Raw genomic sequence first — 26,284 nt, 5'->3', positions numbered from 1 at the left:
GTATCTCCTCAATTCCAGGTGTAATGACGCGAACAGAATTTCCACCGGAGTCGGGCCAAAAATAGCAACTCTCCTAAATTTTAGGAGTGTGGTCCTTTGTATTCTAGGATAATCTCCCATTCCCAAAGCTTGTACTTTCCAAATATTTAAACATCCTGGAGTCCACAAGACCCCTTTCAGATTGGGAAATGTCCAGGATGGTGACATCCTCCCCAGCTTCTTAAAAGTTGTCCGCAACTTTAAGCTTCAAGCCATATATTCAAGATATAATCATGTCCCATCGATTGGGCGAGACGAGACAGTCTCAAAAATCCAATATAACTGAAGAATCCATGTCCCAAAGAAATGGGCGAGACTAAATAAGTCTCCATAATACCAATATCAAAATCATGTCCCAAGATAAATAGGCGAGATAAAAACAGTCCCATAAGTCCAGATATCATAATTATGTCCCAAGATAAATAGGCGAGACAAATCAGTCCCATAAGTCCAGATATCATAATCCATGTCCCAAGTAAATGGGCGAGACAAATCAGTCCCATAAGTCCAGATATCATAATCCATGTCCCAAGTAAATGGGCGAGACAAAATTGTCCCATAAGTCCAGATATCATAATCCATGTCCCAAGTAAATGGGCGAGACAAAACAGTCCCATTAAGTTCACTTTACCACTTTCACTCCGTGTTGGTACTCTGACCACACACCTTGGATGAGAGGTGGGCTCAAGTAACAAGATAAAACAATCACTCGCAGGCATAGATAACCTGGTGTTCCATAAGCATTTCTGCCACACATAGTTTATAGGCATTTCGGCCACCAACAGTTTGTAGGCATTTCGGCCACCAACTCACACTACCCTCTCAAGTGCCCATGTTCCCTTCCATCTGCTCTCTATTGTTCCACCCACACATGGTAGAAACAATCTTCAAGAGAGCACGTAGGACAAGAGAACACTACACAGGGTATGTTGTGCTTGTCACTACCCTTTGAAGTGCCCATGTTCCCTTCCATCTGCTCTCTATTGTTCCACCCTCACATGGTAGAAACAATCTTCAAGAGAGCACGTAGGACAAGAGAACACTACACAAGGTAAGTGAACCATGAGTTCCATAAGTCCAATGCACTCCAAATAAAGGGAGCCAAAAAGAATAATCCATAAACCACCTATCATCATTCTTGTACTTGAAAATATTTCGCCTGCCATCATAACACACCATGTGTGCATGGCCGGAATCCACACGGGCACCGCCCGAAGGTCCACAAATGTCCTGTCATGTCCTTGGACTCATATGCATCCACTCATATGATCCATACACATGCCCAGGTATAATACATACATGCATCCGCATGTTTCTAGGCCTGACACGCATCCGCATGTCCCTAGAATATAGGGGTTTGTGATAGCTTCCATTGCGAAGAAATATTGAAAGCAAGGGTATTTAATTATTTATTATGATTTCTAGCCATTGTACTTGTTGTACCAACCCTTGTACTTGTTATACTTGCCGTACTAGCCATTGTACCAACTGTACCAGCCACTGTACTGGTTGTACCAGTCCTTGTACTTGTTGTACCAACCATTGTACCAATTGTACCAGCCATTGTATTGGCTGTACCAATCCTTGTACTTGTTGTACCAACCATTGTACCACCTGTACCAGCCCTTGTACTTGTTGTCCCAGCCATTGTATCTGTTGTACCAGCCATTGTACTTGTACCGGCTGAATGGAGAGCTATACTTGCTGTATCAGCTCTATTGCGTGGTTTTTGGGAAAGAATTAGTACCCACACGGAGGTATATGGTTTATATTGTTGGCTTGGTATTTCTACAGCTATGTGACGGCTGAATTTTATGGTTGCCTTGTGTTGGGTTGTGTTATGGCATTTGTATATGGATAATCCGGCATCTCTCGTGGGGAGAGTAAGGCTCTCAAAGCTTGTACATGATATTATTCTCCTTGGGTAATAAAATACTCCAAGGGGGGGGGGGGGGTCGGCCCATTCCCGCCTCTATGTGGTGTCACATGTGCAAGCTCCATTTTTCAGCATTTGTGGATGTTTTGTCCAGCTTTTATGTTTTATTCACAATGATGGTGGATATGTGTTAAGGCTGTGGCCATGTTTTAATGTTTTAATATGCATTGATGGTATCAATAAGTGTGTCAAGGGCCCTAGTCCCTTGGGTACCGTGAGTTTCACATGACTTATCGCAAGGGTTGGCTTGATGAACTACAGCAACGCTGTGGCAGAGTTGCCATTGGAGATAACTCTATTGTTCCCATTCTTAGCGAGGAGACAATGTCTCTCATTCCGGATGGCAATGGAGGGAAGTACATCGCGAGAGTGTTGTGTGTGCCAGATTTAAGATTCATCTCCTTTCTGTACACAAGATTTGCAAATTGGGCAATTTATGGAGGACTCAGTGATCATTCGAGACCCTCTCACTGACAAGATCCTTTAGCAAGGCATTGAGGACCATTGCCTCTACAAACTCTCGGCTCTTTACTCTCATATAGATACCCGCACAGGTTGTCTTTGGCATCGTAGATTTGGACATCTTTTTTGGAGGTCTTGTGGAAGGCTTTTTGAGAGCAACTAGTGGATGGATTACCAGATGCTGGCACACGTGAGGGCCCTTGTCACTCGTCTCAAAGGGAAATGACATCGGGAGGCCTTTCCAAAGAAGGCTACACGGTGAGCTACAACACCTTTGGAGTTCGTTCATGCGGGTTTGTGCGGCCCGATGCGTACTCTGTGTCTTGGTTCTGCCATTGATGTTTTTCTCTTGGTTGATGATTTTAGTCGGTATTCTTGGGCCGATTTTCTCAATGCTCACTTCTTAAAGAGAGTGCGGGGAGAGGGAGCGCTTGAGTTTCTTGCAAGCAAACACACACATACAAAAGTCCACAAACAGGACCCATCATCACACCCCTAAACATGATTGGGGTAAGTAATCAAATTCAAAGGCAGTTCCTTAAAAATCTAGATCACACATCGTTGAATGCTATCACCCGTCTATAGGTCCAAAACCAACATGTTCTCTAGCAACGATATATGGCCACGGTAGCGGAATCTAAGAAGAAGAAAAACAGGAGGAAAAAGTCTGTTAAGCTGCGAGTAATCCCAATCGAGAAGCCCGTTTGGTTAGTGACTAACCGAACCCATGTGGTAAAGTATTGGAAAGCATTTGATGATGAAACTTTCAACAGATTCCAAACATGGAGAACCTTGGTGGAGAAACTGTTAGGACACTCTGTCTTGACATTACGAGCTGACGGAGGAGGAGAGTTCTCGTCAATTTAACCAGTATTGTGAGCTACATGGCATTCAATGGGAGTTTGCCAACACAAGTACTACTTCAGAGAACGGTGTGGTGGAGTGGAAGAACCGAACAATGATTGAGATGGCTTGGACAATGTTGGAACATCGGAGTCTTCCTCAAAAGCTTTGGGCAGAGGCAGTTGCTATTGTTGTTTATATTCTTAATCAATCACCTACTACTGCTAATTTAGGACAAACCCCCTTTTAGGCCTACCTCGGTAGAAAACCCACAGTTTCTCACTTTTTTGATGGTGATAAGGGGGAAGCTGGATGGTGTGGTGGAGTGGAAGAACCGAAGAGTGATTGAGATGACTCGGACAATGTTGGAACATCGGAGTCTTCCTCGAAAGCTTTGGGCGGAGGCAGTTGCTATTGCTTACGCCTTCAGAGAACGGTGTGGTGGAGTGGAAGAACCGAACAGTGATTGAGATGGCTCTGACAATGTTGGAACATCGGAGTCTCCCTCGAAAGCTTTGGGCGGAGGCAGTTGCTATTGTTGTTCATATTCTTAATCAATCACCTACTACTGCTAATTTAGGACAGACCCCCTTTCAGGCCTACCTCGGTAGAAAACCAACAGTTTCTCACTTTCTAATGGTGATAGGGGGAAGTTGGACGTTAAGTCCAAGCATAGTTGCATGCATTCTTTGCATGCGTGATTGCCAAGTTTGCAAAAGAACGCAACGAGGGTGGTTGAGTATGCATTCGTGGCATGAAACTTGAAAGCTGAATTTTAAAGCTAGGGACTAAAAATTCAAACATACACATCTCACAATGAGAATGTCATGACTCACAAACTCACACACACAAACTTCAAAGTTCACATTTAGAACTTCAAAATGGACATTGAAAGTTGAAACTGAAAAGTGCTGGAAATGTACTCACATTATGGCCATAAGTGTAGTACAAAAGTAAGAGTACTAAAGAGTAAAGTACTCTAGTCCCAAGGCTAAAAGCCCAACACACTAAAGTGTGCTCACACGGGGAAAAAACCCTTGTCCAGCCAAGGTAAAAAGTGCCCATGTATGAGACCTATCACCTATTGAACAAAATGTTTAATTATCATTCTTCATCCTCCTTATCGGAGGAAGAAGATGAACTGTAATCCTCATCCGTCTCCACATTGCTAGCATCAACCTGGACATAATTGGCATTTGTTGTTGCATGCATGTTCTCTATATTCTCATCCTCTATACTCTCACGAACCTCTTGTAAAGCAACAAGTCTGTCATCATCTTTCTCCTTGTTGATCATCTCCAAAGTTACCTCCAATTTCTCAAATCCTCTAGCCTTGATTTTGGATACCAGTCGAAGATTGGTGTGTATGTAAACCAATCTCTCAGTGTTTGATGGTTTGAGCCTGTTTCTCTCTTTGGTATGTATGAGAGAGAAAGTGCTCCAGTTTCTCTCGCATGGGGAAGCCGTACTTCTCAAAGAAAGCACACGAATGGCAAGCTGCTGTAACTTAGGTGTGCTTGCACCAAAAGACTCCCACCACTTTACTCCTCCATGCATTCTACTTTCATCTAAGGCAAGTGGGCGAGAAAAAGTACCCTTTAAGGACCTGTAATCATCCAATTCATCTATCAATGCTCCTTGCTCTGCTACGTTCCTATGTGTATAGTGCTCTATGAGCGTCATCCATCCATTTTGAACTTCCTCGTCTGCCTCTTGTCCCTTACCTCTCCATATAGGATGCAATTCATAGCCTGCTGCATGAAGGGGAGAGTGCATCATGTCCCAACAACCAACACATAGAGCTTTAACCTCATTCAATTTTGTTACATCAACACCAACCATATTTTGTGTGCTCTCTATCATGCGATCTGTGAGCTCATAAACCAATCCCATTGTAGCTCCTTCCCTGTCACACATTCAAAGAATCTTCAAAATGGGAGCCATTATTTTCACAATCTCCTTTGCATCGTGCCAAAACTTGGTTTCCAATACCCTGCTTGTGATCTCCAAGCCAATAACTCTGTTCTTAACAGACTTTGCATTTGTCCATTCATCACTTACCACCATCTTTCTTAAGCCATTGTAAACCCTTTCATCAAGTAAGTGTGATAGCACAATAAATGTGTAAGCAAACCATGTGTCTGCTGGCTTTAAAAGCTCCTTCTTGTTGTATGTTCGAAACATTGCCAAAAGTGTAGGCTTTCATGTGATGAACTTCACAATCTTCTTTGCGTGCTTAAAGAACGGGTGAAACCCAGTCCAAGTTGCCAATGTCTTCAAAAAGAAGGTCTAAGCAATGACATGAGCAACGAGTAAAAAAGATGTGAGGCCATTGCTGCTCAATAAGCTCTCCAGTTACCACACAATTTGACACATTGTCCATGCACACTTGCATAACATTACTAGGTCCAACATCGAGAATAACATCTTTGAGAATACCAAAGATGTTCTCTCCAGATTTCATTTGGCCGCTTGTGTCCACAGCTTTTAAGAACACAGTACCATAAATACATGATGCAAGTACATTTATTATCGGTCTTTTCTTGGTATTAGACCAACCGTCACATACAATTGTGCATCCATATTTCTTCCACTTGTCCCTTATACCCAGCAGGTCTTTATCTATGCATTTGACTTCTTCTTTAAGCTCCTTAACATGCAATGCTTCATATGTAGGTGGCTTATATGAGGGCCCTGCTTCACCAATGGCTTTGACCATGTCCAAAAAATAGGGACTTCTCACTTTACAATGAGCAGTGTCCTCTGCATAGAAAAACCGCCTTACTGCAATGGTTGCATTCTTTCTGGCTTGCAATTGCCATGTATCTGCAAGCTTTCCTTGTGACTGGCCAGCTTTATAGACTCTTTGTCTCTTGTTTGCTACATTCGTAACATGGGCTGTACTTGAAGAACCACATGCATTTGATACAGACCCAACATTTGATGCGCCTTGTGATTCTCCCAAATCAACCACTTGTGCATCAATGGCATTATCCCCACCTAGAGGTAGTGCTCCCACATGTAACCTTCTGCATACATCTTTCACATTTTCTGGAGCATGTGCACATTTATCAACACCATTGCCCACAATGTTCAAGATGTGAGCACGTATGCGCAAAGGCCCTCCAATCCACTCGTGGGGACAATATTTACATTTGCAATGATACAATCCCCTCCCTTTCTGCTCCAAACGAGTGACAAACTCCCACTCAGGACCAGATTTTTTCCCCATTCTTGAAGCTGGGTGATAGGATCTGATTCCTGAACAACCAAATGGCAAACAAGAGGTTTCAATTTTCAGCATTGCAAAAAGGCCCAAATTTGGGAAAAAATTTGTTAAAAAAAAGGCCCAAATTTGACAGAGCACCTGCACATTGCAGGTGCTCTATCAAATTTGGGCCTTTTTTATTTCAAATTCTTTATTCAGCCTATAAAATGTGTTTTTAAAAAAAGGCCCAAATTTGATAGAGCACCAGCACATTTGTTGGTGCTCTGTCAAATTTGGGCCTTTTTTTTTCAAAAAAAAAGGGAAAAAAAGGCCCAAATTTGACAGAGCACCATCAAATGTGCTGGTGCTCTGTCAAATTTGGGCCTTTTTTTAAACACACATTTTATGTATTACAAATTACAATTTGCTAATTGCATTACAATGTAATGTTCAGTACCTCGAGTCCTGTGTGCTATTTGTATTACACTTTGCAAATGCGCACTGCCCAATGCCCACTGGCCCCTGCCCACTGGCTACAGCCCTCACTGCTCAGGAGTCAGCCCGCACTCCACACTGCACAGCCTTGGCCCTTCAGTGCTCACTACTCAGTCGGCTCAACCCGCAAGCTCATGCTCACGAGTCACTGCTGAGTCTGTTGCCCACTCGCGAGACGTTACCTAGTGCCCATGAAGTCGTCGCACGCAATATATAATACAAAACGTTTAAAAAAAAACGTAAAAATGACCAAATTTTGGCCCGGCCAAAATTTTTAATGAAAAAAAAAATCCACGTTTGCAAAGGCCACGCATTCGCAAGCATGCTTCAAACGTTTGCAAACGTCTGCATGAAGGTGCATTCGCGAATGCAGGTAACTGAGAGTCCAAGCATCATATTTTGGTTGGTTATAGCTCAAAATCCAAAGGTTATCGGCTCTACAATCTTGCAGCCTCGAAGATCATTGTTAGTAGAGATAACAGGTTTGCATTCAACATAGAGCACAATGAATCATGGCAACATACTACCTCTATCCCAAAGCCCCCATTGGGCCATCATAGTGCATGCAACTTCAAGACCCACTACCCTTACCCACCAGCGTCGACCACCATCAATAGCAACAGCTTTTGCACCGCCCTCTGCAGCATTGCCCCACAACGCACCTGGCTGCTCCACGTCATTAGGTGCCATGTCAACATCGACGCCTTTGTTGTGATAGCCCAACTAGGTCAACCCGACACCTCCTGTAATCAATCGTCTCCAAGTTGCAAACCAGCGGTGAGGTAGTCTTTTCTCAATTGAGTAGGGAAGAGAGAGAGAGAGAGAAAGAGGCGTATACTCTTATTATCTTCAACAAGGCCACATCAAAACAGCAAATTTGGTGCCACTGCCACGTCAACATCGACGCCTTTTCTGTGGCGTAGTCCAACTAGGTCAAATTCGACACCTTCCTGTAATCAATCGTCTCCAAGTGGCAAACCAACGGTGAGGTAGTCTTTCCTCAATTGAGCAGGGAAGAGAGAGAGGCGTACACTCTTATTATCTACAACAAGGCCACATCAAAACAACAAATTTGGGGCTTTTTAATCAAGTGAAAATCATTTAATTGATGGTCATTACGTAAAGTAAAATTTGGGACGTTTTAATTTTTTGCAAAATCTTGCTTAATCAATGCAATTAGTTCTAATTACTCCATTATTTTTCAAAATTGAGGATACAAATTGTCACCAGCGTGGACATTTCCTAGTATGGAAGGAGTCTGGTGGACTCCAGGATGTCTAAATATTTGGAAAGTACAAGCTTTGGGAATGGGGGATTATTCTAGAATACAAAGGACCACACTCCTAAAATTTAGGGGAGTTGCTATTTTTGGCCCAACTCCGATGGAAATTTTGTTCCCGTCATTACATCTGGAATTGAGCAGATACCAAGAGTTGGCAAAGTGCCTATGACAGAATGTCTATCAGTTGGGATATTTTTAGAGATAAAGTTTATGGAAGGACCCATCTCTTAGATTGGGACATGTGGCAAGAAAGTGGGCCAAAGTGAGACAAGTGGTGTCATGGCCCTGTGAAAATGGAGCAGGACAAGTGTGGGCATGGTGGTTGCAGAGTCAGAATATTTTATGATTCACATGGGGGGTGCCCGGACAGTGTTTAAGATGTGTGGACATCCCTAGGTGTGAAGGGGGGAACTAGAAACATTAATTTTTAATGTTTATTGGAGTTTGCCCCTAGGCCTTAGTGGCCCTAGGAACTTATTAAGTTGGGGCCCTAGGGATTAAATTGAGAAGGAGTTTTCTCTCTCTTCCCTCTCTCTCTTCCCTTTTTGGGGAATCGTGTAGCAAAAGGAGAGGTTCCTTCATGCGCATGATGTTCTAGCGTGGAAAAGCTCAAGAAGGAGGAGGCGATTGCTGAAGACCAGTTGGGTTGCTGTTTTTCTGAGTGGAACCAGCCGTACAGCACTGTACGGTCAGAACTGGGCAGACTCTCTCTCTCTCTTTCTTCTCTGCTGCTGGCTGCGCACAGACTACTGCTGGAAACTCTGCGCACAGGCCAGTACAGGCTGTACCAGCAAGTACACAGGTCGTACAGCCCTGTACGACAGCCGTACAGTGTACGGACAGGGCTGACGCATGCTTTTCTGAATTCTGCTGGTGCAGACGGTGCTTTTCTGGGTGCTGGACAGACCTGTGTATGCTGATTCAGGCAGGTACAGAAGTGGACAGCAGGCTGTTTATGCTAGTACAACGCCTGGCACGTATCCCGAGGCGGTACAGACGGGTACTGTGCTGATTTTCAGATCTGTATTTTTCAAGGACAGCATAGGAGTGAGCATCAGGAGGAGGATACAGGCAAGAGCAAGCACACGTGTGAAGCAGGGTTGTGGATTCAAGTGCCTGCAGGCACAGATTGGTGCTGTTGCTTCCTCCAGTGTTGTTTCACGAGCTGAACTTGGTAAGCCTTGACTCTGTTCATCTATCTCTCTTTCTATTGCTTGATGTCTGCTACAGGTATGTGTTATCTGGCTCCTTGTGAGAGGAGGAGGATGGCAGATTGACAAGGGATTAAGACAGGGATTGAACAGCATATGTATGTTGAGCTGAGAAGATGTATCATGCTCTTGAGTTATGCCAGATGTATGCCCATGGCTGGCCTGCTTTGTGAACTTGGCTGATCAGAGGGAGGCACAGTGTGTTGCTTGAGGACACAGATCTGTGTGCATAGATCCTCTGTGCTGAGAAGGATTTGTGGGCAGTCAGATTGGACTTACAGGTGTAAACTCTTGGCTGGTCTTTGTGTTGTACTCAGCCATACATATTATTTTAATTGAATAAAGAAATACCGCAAGGGGCGCCAAGCTTTGGGGCCAACAGGTGTCGTTGTGTTTTCAGATTTGGGCACTCTAGCTCCAATCTGTGTTTTGTTTATCATCTAGACTACAAGTGGACGGGTGTTAGCTCTTACCGCACTCTGGTTTTCTATCAGAGGCCGGTTTCAAGGTTCCATCCCCGGGACCAATCATCAACTTTCTGAAGGGGGTGAGCTCGTGGTTGCTTTGGAGAAAGCCATCGCTGAAAATTCAGCAATCATGTCTGATACAGAGGAAGAGTACTTCTATCATGAAGAAGAAGAGCAAGAGTCTTCTCCTGAAAGAGATGTATCTGAGGATATTTTTGCAGGAGAACAGGCTGCAGATGTTGAGCCTTATGAGGATGTAACACAGCCAGAAGATGTGCATGGTAACGAGGATGATGATGCTCGGTTCAAAGATCGCTTGGCTAGTGTTATGGATACTTTTATGCAGCTCACACAGAGTGAGAGATTTGCTGAATTTATGAGATCTCGCACAGAGCCCCGCACAGAGCCCCAGAAAAAGAAGAAGAAGGTTCGTTCGAAGAATCTTTCTCAAGGTCATAGTGGTACCACTCCACAGGATCCATCTCCTGCCCAGTTTCCGAACATGCAGCATGCTTTTGGTGCAAACCCACAGAGTTCCTTCTATGGACAGCCACCTATTCCTCAGCAGAACATGCATCCAGGGTACTTTGGTGGTGGCTCGGTGTTCCAATCCATGACTGGGGGTTATCCTCAGGGAGGCATGGGTATGTATGGGCCTTTTGGAGCCAATTTTCAGCCTGGCATGCAAGGGAATATGTATGGTGGTATGCAGTCCGGTATGCAAGGAAATGTGTTTGGAGGCATGCAACCTGGGATGCAAGGCAATATGTTTGGTGGCATGCAGCCAGGTATGCATAGTGGAATGTATGGAAACATGGCTGGGATGTATGGTATGCCTGGTGTTGGAATGGGAAATGTTGACCCAATGATGGGTATGAATGTTGGGGGCAGCAATCTTACGAAACCACTTCCATATGATAATCTAACGCCTATGGGCAAGGCGAAGGATTACAAGGAAGGGGGAGCTGCAGTGAAGTTTGACACTTTCAGTGGGGCCAAGGATAAATTGAAGGCACTTACCTTTTTACAGCAGTTTGATGCTGCTTTTTCTGGTGGGAATTACACAGAGTCCTCTAAGGTGAGGAAAGCTGCCACTTTTCTCAAGGGCAATGCTTTGCAGTGGTGGTCTACTCTTCTTTTGCAGGGCATAGCACCCACCACATGGGTCCAATTCAAACAGGTTTTCTCTTCCGTATGGCTCACATCTACATTTGAGGTGGATGTTATGACCGCATGGCACAAGCTGGATGCTTCAAAGTGTGATAGTTTGGAGGATTATAACAAGAAGTTTTGGGAAGCTTTACTCCCAGTGACTTCTTATCGTGCCGTGCCATTATCTGAGCAGGTAGAGAAGTATTGTTGTGGGCTGCCCAAGGAGGTACGAGATTACTGTATAAAGACAAGAGTAACGAACATGTCACAGATGATTGAAAATGCCATGACAGCTAATGCGTTACTCACAGGTGGTTCATCTGGGTTTAAAGGCAGTAAGAAATTGGGCAAGAAAGCTGAAAAATTTGGGCATGCTTCTCGTGATGCTAAAGGGTCTTCAGAGACAAAGTATAAGAAGTTGCCAATGCCCAAAAGGACTTCTGAGGAAAGACAGGCTTTGAGAGATGCTCAAAAGTGTTTTTACTGTACTGAAGAGGGGCATATGTCATTCAATTGTCCCAAAAGAACGTCCAAAAAGGACCCTGACAATAAAGGAGAGCCCAAGCCAAAGAAACCAAAGCCTTCTGCAGGCTTAGTTCCTGATCTTGTGGGGGAGCAGCTAGGTGGTGCAGCTACAGAGTTGTGCAGGGCATGGGGCAAAGTGAGAGATCAGAATGCTTTGATCTTCTTTGACACAGGTGCTAGAGCCAACTTCATTTCACCAGATTTGGCTGGCCGATCGGGGATTCGCGCAGAGGAGATGGGGCCGTTACATGAGGCAAATATGGCTTGTCCAGGGTATGCAGAACCCGTTACTCCTATTATTGGGAAGCTTCGGCTTCATTTGCAGGGTTATGTGGACAGCGAGGAGTTCTTCATCATGCCTTTGGATGGCTGTGATGTTTTGTTGGGGATGCCATGGTGCCACAGGGTACATGCGGTGGTGGATACTTACAATAGGAAAATTACTCTGACTCATAGAGGGAAAGAGCATGTATTGGATGTAAAACTCAAAGGGGAATCTGTTCCTATTGTATCCGCTTCGGCGATTTCATCAGTAATGAAAAAGCATCTTTCCGCGTACTTGATTTATGTAAAGGATGCACAGGATGATGAGTCTAAGTCTAATTTGTCAATGTTAGATAAGGACAGGGCTGATTTCTTAAGTGGGTTTCAAGACTGTTTTTCCGAGTCATTGCCAGGAGAATTACCTCCTGAGAGGCCAGAAGATCATGCCATAGATCTGATTCCTGGTAGTACTCCACCGAATAGACCGCCATACCGTGTTAGTGCTTCCTAACAGGAAGAGATTATGAGTCAGGTGCAGGAGCTATTGAATAAGGGGTTGATTCAGCCTAGCTCATCACCCTTTTGCTCACCTGTGCTCTTAGTGCAGAAGAAGGATGGTTCTTGGCGCATGTGTATAGATTACAGGGCGCTGAACAAGAATACCATCAAGAATCGATTCCCCATACCGAGGATCGATGACATCTTGGACCGCTTACAGGGCTCCACAGTTTTTAGTCGTATTGACTTGAAAAGCGGGTATCATCAGATACGCATTAGACCCGAGGATGTGCATAAGACAGTATTCCGAACCACGTTTGGGTTGTATGAGTTCTTGGTTATGCCCTTTGGTTTGACAAATGCGCCTGCCACATTTAACAGAATGATGGACAGGATTTTCAGACCTCATAGAGAGTTTGTGGGCACATTCTTTGACGATATGATTGTGCATTCACGAACTGAGGAAGAGCATAGAAGGCATTTGGCCATTGTGTTTGCAGAACTCAGAAACCATAGGTTGGTGGTTAATGGCAAGAAGAGTGAGTTCTTTTTGCAGGATATACATTTCTGGGGGCATATTGTGTCTGGTCATGGAGTCCGTATGGATCCAGCCAAGGTAGAAGCAATACTTAATTGGCCAGCTTTGAGGACCGTGCATGATGTACGCAGCTTTTTAGGATTGTGTTCCTATTACAGGCGTTACATACGGCACTTTGCTGAAATTGCTTCACCTCTTCATGCTTTGACGAAGAAAGCAACTCCGTTTAGATGGGCTGATCGGGAAATTACAGCATTCAAAAAGCTCAAAGAAAAGCTTACTTCGGACCCAGTATTGGTGTTACCGGACCTCCGAAAGGCTTTTGTTGTCCAGTGTGATGCATGTGGAAGTAGCATTGGTGCAGTTCTCATGCAAGAGGGACATGTGATAGCCTATGAGAGTAGAATTTTGCAAGATGCCGAGAAGCATTTACAGGTGTATGAGAAAGAGATGTTGGCTGTAATTCACGCTCTTTCTACATGGAAACACTACTTGCTTGGGGCTGATTTCACTGTGCAGACAGATCATCAGACCTTGCGTTATTTCCTCACGCAGACTAAGCTTTCAGAGAAGCATATGCGTTGGGCAAACTTTTTGTCAATGTTTCACTTCCAGATTGTGCATGTGGAAGGCAAAAAGAATGTAGTGGCAGATGCTTTGTCACGCAAGCCACAGGTCTCTGCAGTTTCACTTGCTTATCATCATGAGCTTGATGAAATGAAAGAGCAGTATGCCCATGATGAGGATTTTGAAAGATTGTATGATCAGATGTCTGAGGGTCAGCGGCATGAGCATTACACTCTCAGAGATGGGTTTTTATTGATGCATGGCAGACTGTGTGTTACCAGGCCATTGCGACTCAAGGTTATGATTGAAAGTCATGCTCCACCGTATGCAGGTCATAGAGGTATTGACGCCACGGTCAAAGCAGTGGAGACTTTCTTTTATTGGCCAACCTTGAGAAGAGATGTTGATGCCTTTGTGAGGCAATGCATCGTATGTCAGAAGGTAAAGTTTGACCGTCAGAAGACACCTGGGTTATTACAGCCTTTACCTATTCCAGATAGACCTTGGGAGAGCATTGCCATGGATTTTGTATTTGATCTTCCACGGACACAAACGGGAAATGATGGGATCTGGACTATCAAATGAAGGTTCAGTAAGCAGGCTCATTTCATTCCCGTGAGGAAGACAATTAAAGTGGATCATATGGTGAAGTTGTTCATGGCGAACATCTTCAAGTATCATGGCTTGCCTACGTCTATCATTAGTGACCGTGATCCACGGATGACGAGTTTGTTTTGGAGAGGGTTGTTTGACAACATGGGTACAACTCTCAAGTTTTCATCGTCATTTCATCCACAGACAGATGGTCAGTCAGAAGAGGCTAACTCTACAGTGTTGGATCTTCTCAAGTGTTATGTGTCAGAGCACAAGCAACAATGGGAAAAGTATCTTCCTTTGGTGGAGTTTGCATATAACAACATTGTACATAGCTCGACAGGCAAGGCGCCTTTTGAGATTGTAGAAGGAGGGAAGAAGGTACCGCCCATTTTGCATACAAAGGATAAGATCTTTGAGGCTGATCAGTATGTGGAGAGCTTGGATGAAGCTTATCGGAGAGTTAAGTTGGCCCTCCAGAAAACTCAGCAGAAGCAAAAGAAAGCCGCAGACCGTCACAGACGTGATTTACAGTTTGCATTGGGTGATTGGGTTCTTTTGCACTTTGAAAAGGCTAGACTCAAGAAGATGAAGGGTAAAGAGCGCTTATTCCCTAAGTTGAGTATGCGATATTATGGGCCTTTTCAGGTTTTGGAAAAGATTGGTGAGGTAACCTATCGTTTGAAGTTACCAGCTCACTGGAGGATTCACAATGCTTTTCACGTGAGTCTTCTTAGACCTTTCCGTGGGGATGTGCCTGAGGATGTATCAGATGAGGCTCAGCCGGAAGTTGAGGAACTTGATGAGGTTCTGATTCCAGAGCAGATACTGGCACATAAAGAAAGGAAGGTACGAGGTAAAGTTTCCCGTCGCTATCTTGTGAAGTTCAAGAACTATTCACCGATGGATGCGAAGTGGATGGAGGAAGGTGACTTAACAGATTCACTTCAGGTTTTGCAGCTTTATCTCGATGCCTTTGAGTTAGCCGACTCTTATTGTGGCTCATTCAGGTTCAGCAGAGCATGGGTCTGGAGCATTACCTGATGCTCAAGAGGGGGGTAGCACCTCCACTCCCTTGATACAGACAGGCTCAGATGACATCTAGAGGTCGCTTGGTGCAGATTTTATCTCACCCGAAGGTACTGAGGCTGACAGTACATCTGTTTATGGGACTTCTATGATATATGTGTACTAGTCACATGAGATTTTTGGTGGATATGTATGGTTCACAGTGGTATACAACTTGGACTATTACTATGCCATTGGATTGCAGTGAATGATGATACATGTGTATGGCTCAGAGAGATTGGGACGTTGATCTTGCCATATTGTATATTTCACTTTAGATATTTTGATGCATCACCAGAATGCAATCGAGGACGCTTGCCATCTTTCAAGAGGGGGGTATGTCATGGCCCTGTGAAAATGGAGCAGGACAAGTGTGGGCATGGTGGTTGCAGAGTCAGAATATTTTATGATTCACATGGGGGGTGCCCGGACAGTGTTTAAGATGTGTGGACATCCCTAGGTGTGAAGGGGGGAACTAGAAACATTAATTTTTAATGTTTATTGGAGTTTGCCCCTAGGCCTTAGTGGCCCTAGGAACTTATTAAGTTGGGGCCCTAGGGATTAAATTGAGAAGGAGTTTTCTCTCTCTTCCCTCTCTCTCTTCCCTTTTTGGGGAATCGTGTAGCAAAAGGAGAGGTTCCTTCATGCGCATGATGTTCTAGCGTGGAAAAGCTCAAGAAGGAGGAGGCGATTGCTGAAGACCAGTTGGGTTGCTGTTTTTCTGAGTGGAACCAGCCGTACAGCACTGTACGGTCAGAACTGGGCAGACTCTCTCTCTCTCTTTCTTCTCTGCTGCTGGCTGCGCACAGACTACTGCTGGAAACTCTGCGCACAGGCCAGTACAGGCTGTACCAGCAAGTACACAGGTCGTACAGCCCTGTACGACAGCCGTACAGTGTACGGACAGGGCTGACGCATGCTTTTCTGAATTCTGCTGGTGCAGACGGTGCTTTTCTGGGTGCTGGACAGACCTGTGTATGCTGATTCAGGCAGGTACAGAAGTGGACAGCAGGCTGTTTATGCTAGTACAACGCTTGGCACGTATCCCGAGGCGGTACAGACGGGTACTGTGCTGATTTTCAGATCTGTATTTTTCAAGGACAGCATAGGAGTGAGCATCAGGAGGAGGATACAGGCAAGAGCAAGCACACGTGTGAAGCAGGGTTGTGGATTCAAGTGCCTGCAGGCACAGATTGGTGCTGTTGCTTCCTCCAGTGTTGTTTCACGAGCTGAACTTGGTAAGCCTTGACTCTGTTCATCTATCTCTCTTTCTATTGCTTGATGTCTGCTACAGGTATGTGTTATCTGGCTCCTTGTGAGAGGAGGAGGATGGCAGATTGACAAGGGATTAAGACAGGGATTGAACAGCATATGTATGTTGAGCTGAGAAGATGTATCATGCTCTTGAGTTATGCCAGATGTATGCCCATGGCTGGCCTGCTTTGTGAACTTGGCTGATCAGAGGGAGGCACAGTGTGTTGCTTGAGGACACAGATCTGTGTGCATAGATCCTCTGTGCTGAGAAGGATTTGTGGGCAGTCAGATTGGACTTACAGGTGTAAACTCTTGGCTGGTCTTTGTGTTGTACTCGGCCATACATATTATTTTAATTGAATAAAGAAATACCGCAAGGGGCGCCAAGCTTTGGGGCCAACAGGTGTCGTTGTGTTTTCAGATTTGGGCACTCTAGCTCCAATCTGTGTTTTGTTTATCATCTAGACTACAAGTGGACGGGTGTTAGCTCTTACCGCACTCTGGTTTTCTATCAGAGGCCGGTTTCAAGTGGCTTGACACTTGTTAGAAAGTGGATCAAAGTGAGACAAGTGACCTCACACTTGTCACTTCAGTTATTGTGTGGCTCTCCACTTGTCATTGTAGCCTTCTCTTGCTATTTTATCTCATGGGAGGCCCAAATCTATAAATTGGAGCCTCTCTTGCTGCCCACTAGCCTCTACCACCGTTACAGGCTGCCCTAATGATGGCTACTCTCTTTCTCTCTCTCTTGAAGGCTGCCCATGAAGAATACCGACTGTTGGGGATTGTTTTGGAGGCTTCCATCGTGAAGAAATACTGAAGGCAAGGGTATTTAATCATTTATTATGATTTCTAGCCATTGTACTTGTTGTACCAGCCTTTGTACATATTGTACCAGTATTTGTACTTGTTGTACCTATCGTACTAGCCATCGTACCGACTGTACCAGCCACGGTAGCCCATGGGTTAGCCAACCATCCGACCACTGAATTGGTATAAAGATTTGATTGGGTTTTTACCCGGGTATCGAGGAAAAGAGTTCTCAGGCTTGATTAAAATCATAATATTTTCGATCATCATTTTCCAAAAATTCGAAGTCCATTGTATTACAAAAATACATCCTCTGAACTCTCCGTTGAAGACCAGCTGGCCAACCAACGAGATCCAGTATCAAATTTTTGTTCCCAAAAACCTTTCCTTTTTGTCCATCAAATATCTTCCTCGACGTATGCCTGGGTGTCCTAGCAACCGCGAGCCAGTGCATCGCCTGGTCAGAACCCTCTAGGATCTTCCTTAGGTGTCCTAGCACTTTCGGCTGTACTAGCTATTGTACTTGCTGTACCGGTTGAATGGAGAGTTGTACTTGTTGTACCAGCAATGCCGAGCCAACAATATAATCCATATACCTCCGTGTGGGTACTGATTCTTCCCCAAAAACCACAGGTCTCTGGCTTGGTAGCCTCGTGTTGGGCTGTGTTACGGCATTTGTATATGGATAATCCGGCATCTCTCGTGGGGAGAGTAAGGTCCTCAAAGCTTGTACATGAAATTATTCTCCTTGGGTAATAAAATACTCCGCGGGGAGAGGGGGGGGGAGGGGTCTGCCCATTCCGGCCTCTATGTGGTGTCACATGTGCAAGCTCCATTTTCAGCATTTGTGGATGTTTTATCGCTTTTATGTTTTATGGAAAGTGATGATGGATATGTGTTAAGGTTGTGGCCATGTTTAAATGTTTTAATATGCATTGATGGTATCAACAAGTGTGTCAAAGGCCCTAGTCCCCCGGGCACCCGCCGCGAGTTACACAAATCAAGCATTGAAGTGTTGCTATGGCATGCTAAAGTTTCATTGATCAAAACCACCTTGTTTGGAAACCCTAATTTTTGGGAACAATAATTTTTCGGGGGCATTTTCTCGAAGGGCATAGACATTGGCATTGGAAACTCTCATTTGTTAAGACCTTCCGAAATTCATAGTATATCATGGCTTACCCACATGTTCATTGAGAAATTCAATGGGGAAAGTTTTCATACTTGGCAGACTAAACTAAAATTTAGTCTCATGATGGAGGAGGGCCTTTGGTCTTTCATTGAACGAGAAGAGAAGAGCAGTGATGTCATGTAGGAGAGGCTCTAAGCATATAAAAGCATTGTACTTGAGTGAAGAAATACAACACAAGTCACATCATTTTGAGTGGTGCAAATCCATCTCTTTGTTTGTGCATTGTCTTTATCTGCCATAGCCATGTTTCAATACAAGCCACCATAGCTTGTGTACAGGCATCGCTCCCCCCCTCTCAGCGTGTGAGTACTTTGGCGTTACTGGTCAGTGCTTCATATGCCAGCTCATGGGCCACTTTGCCAGATCTGTCCCCTACGCCGGCCACCAACAGGTGGCTGTAGCCCTGCCTAATCCTCAACCAGCAACAGCCGCCCCGCCAGCGTGCAGCTCCCATGACAGACCATGTCCGTCAGCAAGACTCCAGTGACAGCGGATTGGACAATCCCCCCCCCTCTTCCAAGTGGGCCGCGGGACACCCCACCAAGTGGCCGTGCGGCCAACGCCCCGTGTGCCTACTGGCCAGCTGATGGACTCCTCCCCCTGGCAGCCAGTTGAAATTTGACAGCCTCTGCTAGCGACAGAGGCAGTGGCATCGCGAGCACCAGGGTCAGCAGCCAAGCTGTCGCCAAACTCTGGCTCCACGTACATGGGGTGTCAGTAGTGAGCGTGTGGGATCCCTTCTGAGAGCCTAACGCCCAAGACCTCATAGGCCTCATCCCTCCCCTCCACTGGAGGCTGCATATCCAGGATATCCTCCAACGATATGGCGAGCTCCCATCACAGAGAGAAGATGCTATGGCTGCTCTGCATTTCATTCTGGAGGATGGTATCAGTGTATGATCACACATTGTCATCATGTAGGGCCACAACATCTCTAACTCAAAACTGGCACATAATTGTCCATGTGGCACCCTAGTTGGGGCTGCATGTGACATGTGTTAATATATTTTTCACATCTTCAATGGTCGATCTTGGCTCATTGGCCACTTGCATAATCATACATGTGTAGTAAGGGATTTTGTTTGATACATGGCATGACAAGATAGTTCTTCAGCTTTGTGGGAAAATTTACTGTTGCTGTTTGGAGATTATTGTTGATTGTATACAAGGGTGGTTCTCTAGACAGCCTGCTAGGTGTGCCGCTCGCCATCAAAGTGCTTATGGGTTGATGCAGTATCTGTTGGGCCTTAATTTCTAGATAGACAAATTGTTGTTTCACCCCTCTACAACCAGATGTATGTGTACTGGTGGAGGATGGTAGGCAATTGAGCTTTTGCACATAGGAGATGTACTATATGGTGTAGCTGTTAGAACACCTGTCACCTGTTTCAAATTGTAATGATCTTGTGAAAATAGTGGGAGAAAGTTGGTAGCTTGTCTTTCTCTAATAGTGTTTCAACTTCTCAACTTGGTGCTGTTTTTGCAGTATAGAGTGCTGTACATGGTGATACTGTTCAGATCATTTAATAACGGTTGTGGCACTGTTGTCTTGCCAGGCACGCCCTCTTTTCAAAGACAGGCGGAAATTTGGTCAAATGGCTGACCCAAAGCTTCGAGGCCATTTTCCTGTGAGGGGCTTGTTCCAAGCCCTGGCAGTGGCAGCAATGTGTCTTCATGAGCAGGCTGCATCAAGGCCCTTGATTGCAGATGTTGTTACTGCACTTAACTTTTTGGCTTCCCAAACTTGTGATCCTGCACAGCCTTCTAATAGGACTGCTTTGGTGGCACCCTATCCAGCACCAGAGGAGGTGAAGGTCAATTTAGGTCCAACACCTAAATCTACAGCAGATTCTCAGCAGGAGCAAGCTGATAGTTTGCATTCACGAAGTGGAGGAATGGATGCACATGCTGATGCAGATGATATGAGAGATGCTGAGATGCAAAGAAGTAGCTCGAGGCATACTTTATGGAGAGCTCCAATGGAGGGTAAAGAGAGAGAGCAGGCTGTTGCAGAGGCAAGGGTTTGGGGAGAAACTTGGAGAGAGAGGAGGGGAGGTTCGAGAAGGGAAAGGGATGCCAATGAAAGGATATCAGGCCAAGCAGCTTAATAAGAACATGGTTTAACCAAAGTGACATGGTTATGAGAGATCGGGTCTTGAATTGGTAATACGAGGGGGCAAGCTCTGCATATGTCATGGGAACTGATGCTTTCATTTTGAGGGGAGTTGGAATTTTGAGGTGCTCATGGGCACTGGAACAAGTAAAAGCATTGAGTCTAGTACTAGAGTGCTGGATTTGGCTTAAAATTGTGTTTGTTTCTTGGTGTTTTGTAAAAACAAGCCATTGTAAAATAGCGAGGATGAATAAAGAACATGTGTTACCAAATCCTGCGGTTTACAAAACATGCACTGCCAGTTATGCCAATGCCTTGTGCGGCTCTTCATCTGCCTGCATATTTGTAGCTTTTGTTTTGATGAGGTGTTGGCTTTGAACTCAGGCCACTTTTTTGGGCAGCATGCATAGTTATAGCGTAGGCTCATTGGATGTGAAAACCTGTGTCAAAGTGTCTCTTTGTTTTCTGTCTCCAATGTCTTCTGTCTCCAATGTCAAATTCTCTGTTTTTTTGGTTGTAAATGGTGGCTGTAGTGAAAACTCTAAGGTATGTAGTTTTTCTTGATGCACAATTTACAGAGGAATGTGAAGCAAATCCTAGGTCACGTTCAAACCAATAAGATCCCTGAATGCAGATGTAGGCAACTTTTTTTTTGACGTTGGTAACTTTACTGAAAACGGGTGGACATTTTGATATTTTGGTGATACTAGTTAGAATAATGGTTTGAAAGAAGAGTTCATCTGAGATCGACAGTGGATTCCCTCTTGCTTTGAGTAAATCTAGAAGAGTGGTTTGTGCTGCGTGTTATTACATATTCCCTTAATGTGTTCTTTGTGAACCAGTTTTCTACAGGTTGCAGATGAGACATTATCCTACGGTCATCAGTCACAAGGTACTGTTCGGAAGCAAACTTAAAAATGATTGTTTGAATATATTGCCTGCTAAGTTATAACTAAGATTCTATGGATTGATGGATCTCAAGGGTGGAAGAGAAGAAATTGGAACTTGCTATTATGATGTCTTGCATCCACACATTGCCAGAGGGTATTAGGAGGAAGAACATGGACTAAAAGCACACCTTATTTGGCCCGAATGCTTTCAAATGGGAAAATAGTCACGAGGTCGTAAGGCTCATTGTTTACTGTAAACTATATACACTGGACTTGCAATATTTGCATTTTAACTGTCAAACATCATTTTGTTAATTTTGCAAGACATGCAAACTTCAAGGTATTCTAATAGTGCTTAGAATTTGTTGAGAGGGAACACTGATTGATTAGACTTTTTCTAGTTCCAATTGTGAACAAAATGTGCCATTAAGAAGGGAGCGAGGATGGCCTCATCTTTTGCTTGAGGTGCTTTATAATCAGCATATGCTGTTCAGAATTGGTTCATGAAATAGAGTATTATGATTCTTCTTAAAGTATAGTACAAATGTATAACTTTTCCTTGCACATCACAAATAGATTGTTGAATCATGTGTAGCACATTCTATAGCATGTATCTCTAGAGGGACGTATAGCATAAACAAGCTATAAAATGTGAAATATAACAAAGAGAACACCGGAGCTGCCTACTTGATTTCTACAAGAGACGTTTCTACGCCACCTTATTAAGTCATAAGGTATTGTATACACAACCGTAATCATTCTCTCTTATAAATTGGACTTTTTGGGGACAACCGAGTCAAAAGGCCTTAGGTTATGAACTTTGATCAAACATGGCATTACTAGCCAAGGCCTTAGCTTATACACTTTGAACCTTGATCGTTCATGGCAACTACAAGAATAAGTTTTATCATTTTAGGGTCTGCCAAGGGCCTCTAATCAACGTAGAAAATATTATGATTGGAGTGCTGACGGTCTTTAGAGCTATTTTAACCTTAAGTGAAGGCCACCATGAAAAATTGGGTTCTAATAGAAGGCCATTCAAAGTAGATTTTATTGAGTAGTGAGTTTCAAGTTGAATCTTTTAAGATACTTTATTAATTCTCAAGATTTTTTTAATTAATTGAATCTAACCAGCTTGAGGTCTACCCAAAAGGTTAGAAATTGACAACGATGTTGAACATTGAAAATCCCAGCCCCCCCCCCTCTTTTTTTTTTAGTGTATTGTGAAGTGGGGGGGATAGCCCAGCGGAAAGGGCTCTTGCCACCCTACACCGGCATGGCTTGGGTTCAATACTTGCCCCCTCCTCGCGCATGCCTAAATGCCATGTGGTCTGTCCATCTCATCACTAAAATCCAAGCCCCCACTTGCCAAGAGTGTCATGGAAAATCCTCAAATTTTGAGAAATTTTCAAACTTTGTGAAGTGAACGTGAAACCCACTTCTCAACAATAGCACTAATATATGGAATTAACCATTTGTTGTTTCAAAACTATATTGTAAGAGAAATGGAAAGATCCACAATGGAAGGCGTGCTTAAACAACCCTAAATTTACTAAACATCTAGAATGGCGAGAGAACCACCATTTTAATGGGTTTCATTGGGTGTAGTGTGAGTAGGCTACATGCCAAAGAAAAGACGACAGAGTTGCCAAGGAAGTTTCTTGAGCCTTGAATTTAAAAGAATTTAAGCTCATGAATGTGAAAAACAAGGCCTCAAACTTGAACAAGGCAAAAGGTAAATAAATGCAAATAGGTACTATTAACCACTCCATAGGTTAACATGGTTTCACCCACCTGACCTACTATCGTAAGGTGCTTTGTCATCTTTACCCGCTTGAATGGGCACTTACCTTTTGTAAGACGGTGCTGGAACATATAAAGTTGCCTTATCCTTAATATCAAATAGGGAAAGTCTAAGGACTTAGTGTACACACTTGCTTAAGACTAGTAATAGAGGCCAGACTATTTTTAAGTTTGGCTTATCTAATGTGAAAACTAGTCATTTTATATATATGTCATTTTTGATAATAAGCTCTCCTCATGTGAAGACTTTACTTTGTGAGCTTTCCTCTTCCCTCTTCTTGCGTGCTTGTATGGATGCCTGCTAAATAGGTTTGACTGTAGGGTGTGTTCTTGCATTAGCTTCCCCTTCATTCCCTACCTTTTATGAGAGATAACCATCATGAGAAACACCATCTCTTGCTGCCTCTGTCTAGGCATAGAGAGTTCTCACTTCATCCCATTGAAAAACAAGCATTGTGGTGTGATAGGACACGATGGTGGTGGACAAGCTAGCGCATCCACGAAAGTTGCATTTGTGGCTCTCTCTAGGTAAGACCCAATGACACATGCTTTGGCAAGACTAAGGTAAGCTCTTGACTTAAACATATTTGGCACCGCTATTGGGAACTAGCCTAGCGCTTAGCTTTGTTTATTTAGCCATTCCAAGCTATCGGGATCACCCAATATTGCCTGATGTTGATTAGAAGGTCACACTCCAAAAAACATATGCTTTTGGACCCTTGAATGTGTTTGTTTGTTGCTTTTGTTTTTATTTTGATTTGAAGTTTGGTTGCATTAGAGCATTATATTTATTAGAAGGGCAGAACCCTGGTTGATTTGGTGATTGTCATGAAATCGGAGCCTAGAGGCTTAGATTTCATCGTTTTTGAGCCAAGGAATAGCTAAGCAATTGTGACTAGGAGTGGAATCCACTTTGAAAACATAAGCATTGAGCTTTATCAGGTTGGATTAGAGTGGGATTACCAATTTTATTAATGCATTTTATATTATGTCATATTTTCTTCATGCATTCTTGAATTGGTAGCTTAGAAGCATCCAAATCCATCAAAAACATTTAATTACTTGCATAACAACCCAGGACCATTAATAACACCCAAAAAATCACAAAAAATCAAGCCAAACTAGCTCTCGAGTAGGGGATGTGAGCCCACAGTCCCGTACAAAAAGCCATGAGTCTAGACATGTGTGCCTACAAACATGAGCATAGACATGCAAGGACACGTGAACTTGTAGACATGAGCCTAGAGGCGTAAGTCTAAGAGGTAGGTATACCTAACATTGTATGGACTAATTATTATTGCCATAAACTTGTACGGCCATACCTACGGACATACCTACACATGTCATTGGAAGATTTTCCTGTCATACAATCTATACCAGCTCAAATGCCAAGGAAAATTCTTGTCCTTCAGTATTATTTTTAGGGAATTAAAGCACACTTATCACCCAATAAGTGCACACCAACACTGTCATAGGTCCAATTCCTAGATTTTCGTGCTCCAGGTAGGTTTATTTCATAAAAGCGAAGTATGTGAGATGAGTTCATACAATAAAGGTGTGAACCTAGATACATGAGCTTGTAGATGTGAGTCTAGAGGTGTGAGCTTGGACACGAGAGCCTACATACGTGAGTCTAGCTAGCGACACGAACCTACATACATGAGCCTGGATACACGTATTGTGAGGTGTCCTGAGGAACATTGGTCCCTGTTGTTGGGTGTACTGAGAAACACATGTCCTGTTTGTCGTATAATTGTGATTGTTGGTTTGCTTATTGGTTATGGTCTGCTTAGGATAAACCCACCTAAATATTGACACCAAATGTTTGAAAAATATTATGGCATTAGCACATGGTTTGGCTTCTTCCTATAGAAGTTTCGGGCTCCCACTCCATTGGAACTACACCCAAAAAATAGGGCAATTGAATATCTTCTTTATAAAGATATGGGCACTCTTTACAAAATCTAAAGCTCAGAGGACCATGGACAGCTCCTGTTTATGGGTGTTTCATTGTTCCTCCGTTCACACGTGTGTTTTGTTGGCTCGTTTCCTTCCGAGGCTCCTCACTTGAGGTGGATTCATTGTTTCTCCGCTCACATGTGTGTTTTGTTGGCTCATTTCAAAGGAGTCTAGCCTTCTTATTAGGGAGCAGTCTGGTAAGTGCTTATCATTTGCTAGGATTGAAGGCTTAGTGAGTTTGAGGAAGTATGGTTTGATGCGGTAGATTCGATTGTATTGTTATTCCCAATGATTATAGATCGGGTTCACATCAAAGGTTCTTGTTGGTGTAGGTTTGAAAATGGTTTCAAAAACTCTATTTTTCTTATTGCTAGGCTAATGTCTATAGGCTCACAGGGGTCCAAGTTCATGCCTCTAGACTCACGTCTTCAAGCTCACATAGGCAGGCCAGCGCACACAATGTAAGCTCTTAAGAGTCCTTCTCTCCATGAGAGCTCATAATAGAAGCGCCTTTACCATGGAACCAAGTTCCATCTCTTCTCCATTCCGACTAGAAATGGGGAATATGTGAGGACTGCCTCAACACAGAGGGAGTGCCTCAACACAGAGGGACTCACGGGAGAATTATCACAATCTGTCCTTAGCTATAGTCTCAAAGCTAAGTTGACGGAGGACAAGCGCCATTGGAAATCGCACAACCCAGCCCCATAGGGCAAGACATCCCGTACCCTTAATGAGAGGGTTTCACATAATGTAATGCTCCTTGCATCAATATCTTGAGGACTTGTAAGACTAGAACTTTGATTCTCCACCCAACCATATCCCAAATGGACCCTAAACTCATCGTTATTATATAGGCCTAGGTGATGCTGACCTTCTAACTTCATCCCCTTAACCTTTCAATGGCTAGGCATGGCCCTTTCACTATCCAATTCCTCCTCAACTCCCTCTAGAAGGAGTCGCCTACTTTTGTGGCCTTTGGGCTTCCCTTATGCACCATCTACATCCCTTTTACATTGACCTTAATGCCTATTAACCATTGCTTTAGATATTTACAATTTGAAATCCCGTGAACCCTATTTATATGCAAACCTTTTACATATAAATAATATTT

At 43.8% G+C, this 26,284-nt stretch overlaps 1 protein-coding gene across 5 annotated transcripts in view; it reads left to right on the top strand.

The window, feature by feature from the left end:
• LOC147639446 (putative serine/threonine-protein kinase PBL7) overlaps positions 1-21,777 on the top strand; it is a 30,408-nt gene extending 8,631 nt beyond the window's left edge. For 3 of the 5 annotated variants that reach the window (XM_086791461.1, XM_086791462.1, XM_086791468.1), the window contains exon 6: positions 19,962-20,790. In XM_086791461.1, coding sequence (XP_086647587.1) covers positions 19,962-20,513 — 552 coding nt within the window. In that variant the 3' untranslated portion in view covers positions 20,514-20,790. Of the gene's footprint in view, positions 1-19,961; positions 20,791-21,360; positions 21,411-21,500 lie in introns of those variants that run through there. The other 2 variants (XR_015264898.1, XM_086791470.1) reach the window with 2 other exon arrangements.
• Positions 21,778-26,284: the final 4,507 nt, after the last annotated feature.

The sequence above is a fragment of the Cibotium barometz genome, chromosome 4 (assembly GCF_041138505.1).
Source record: "Cibotium barometz isolate CiBa-2024 chromosome 4, ASM4113850v1, whole genome shotgun sequence".
NCBI lineage: Eukaryota > Viridiplantae > Streptophyta > Polypodiopsida > Cyatheales > Cibotiaceae > Cibotium > Cibotium barometz.
The sequence above is the reverse complement of the archived record's forward strand: the minus strand, read 5'-3'. Positions and strand labels throughout refer to the sequence as shown.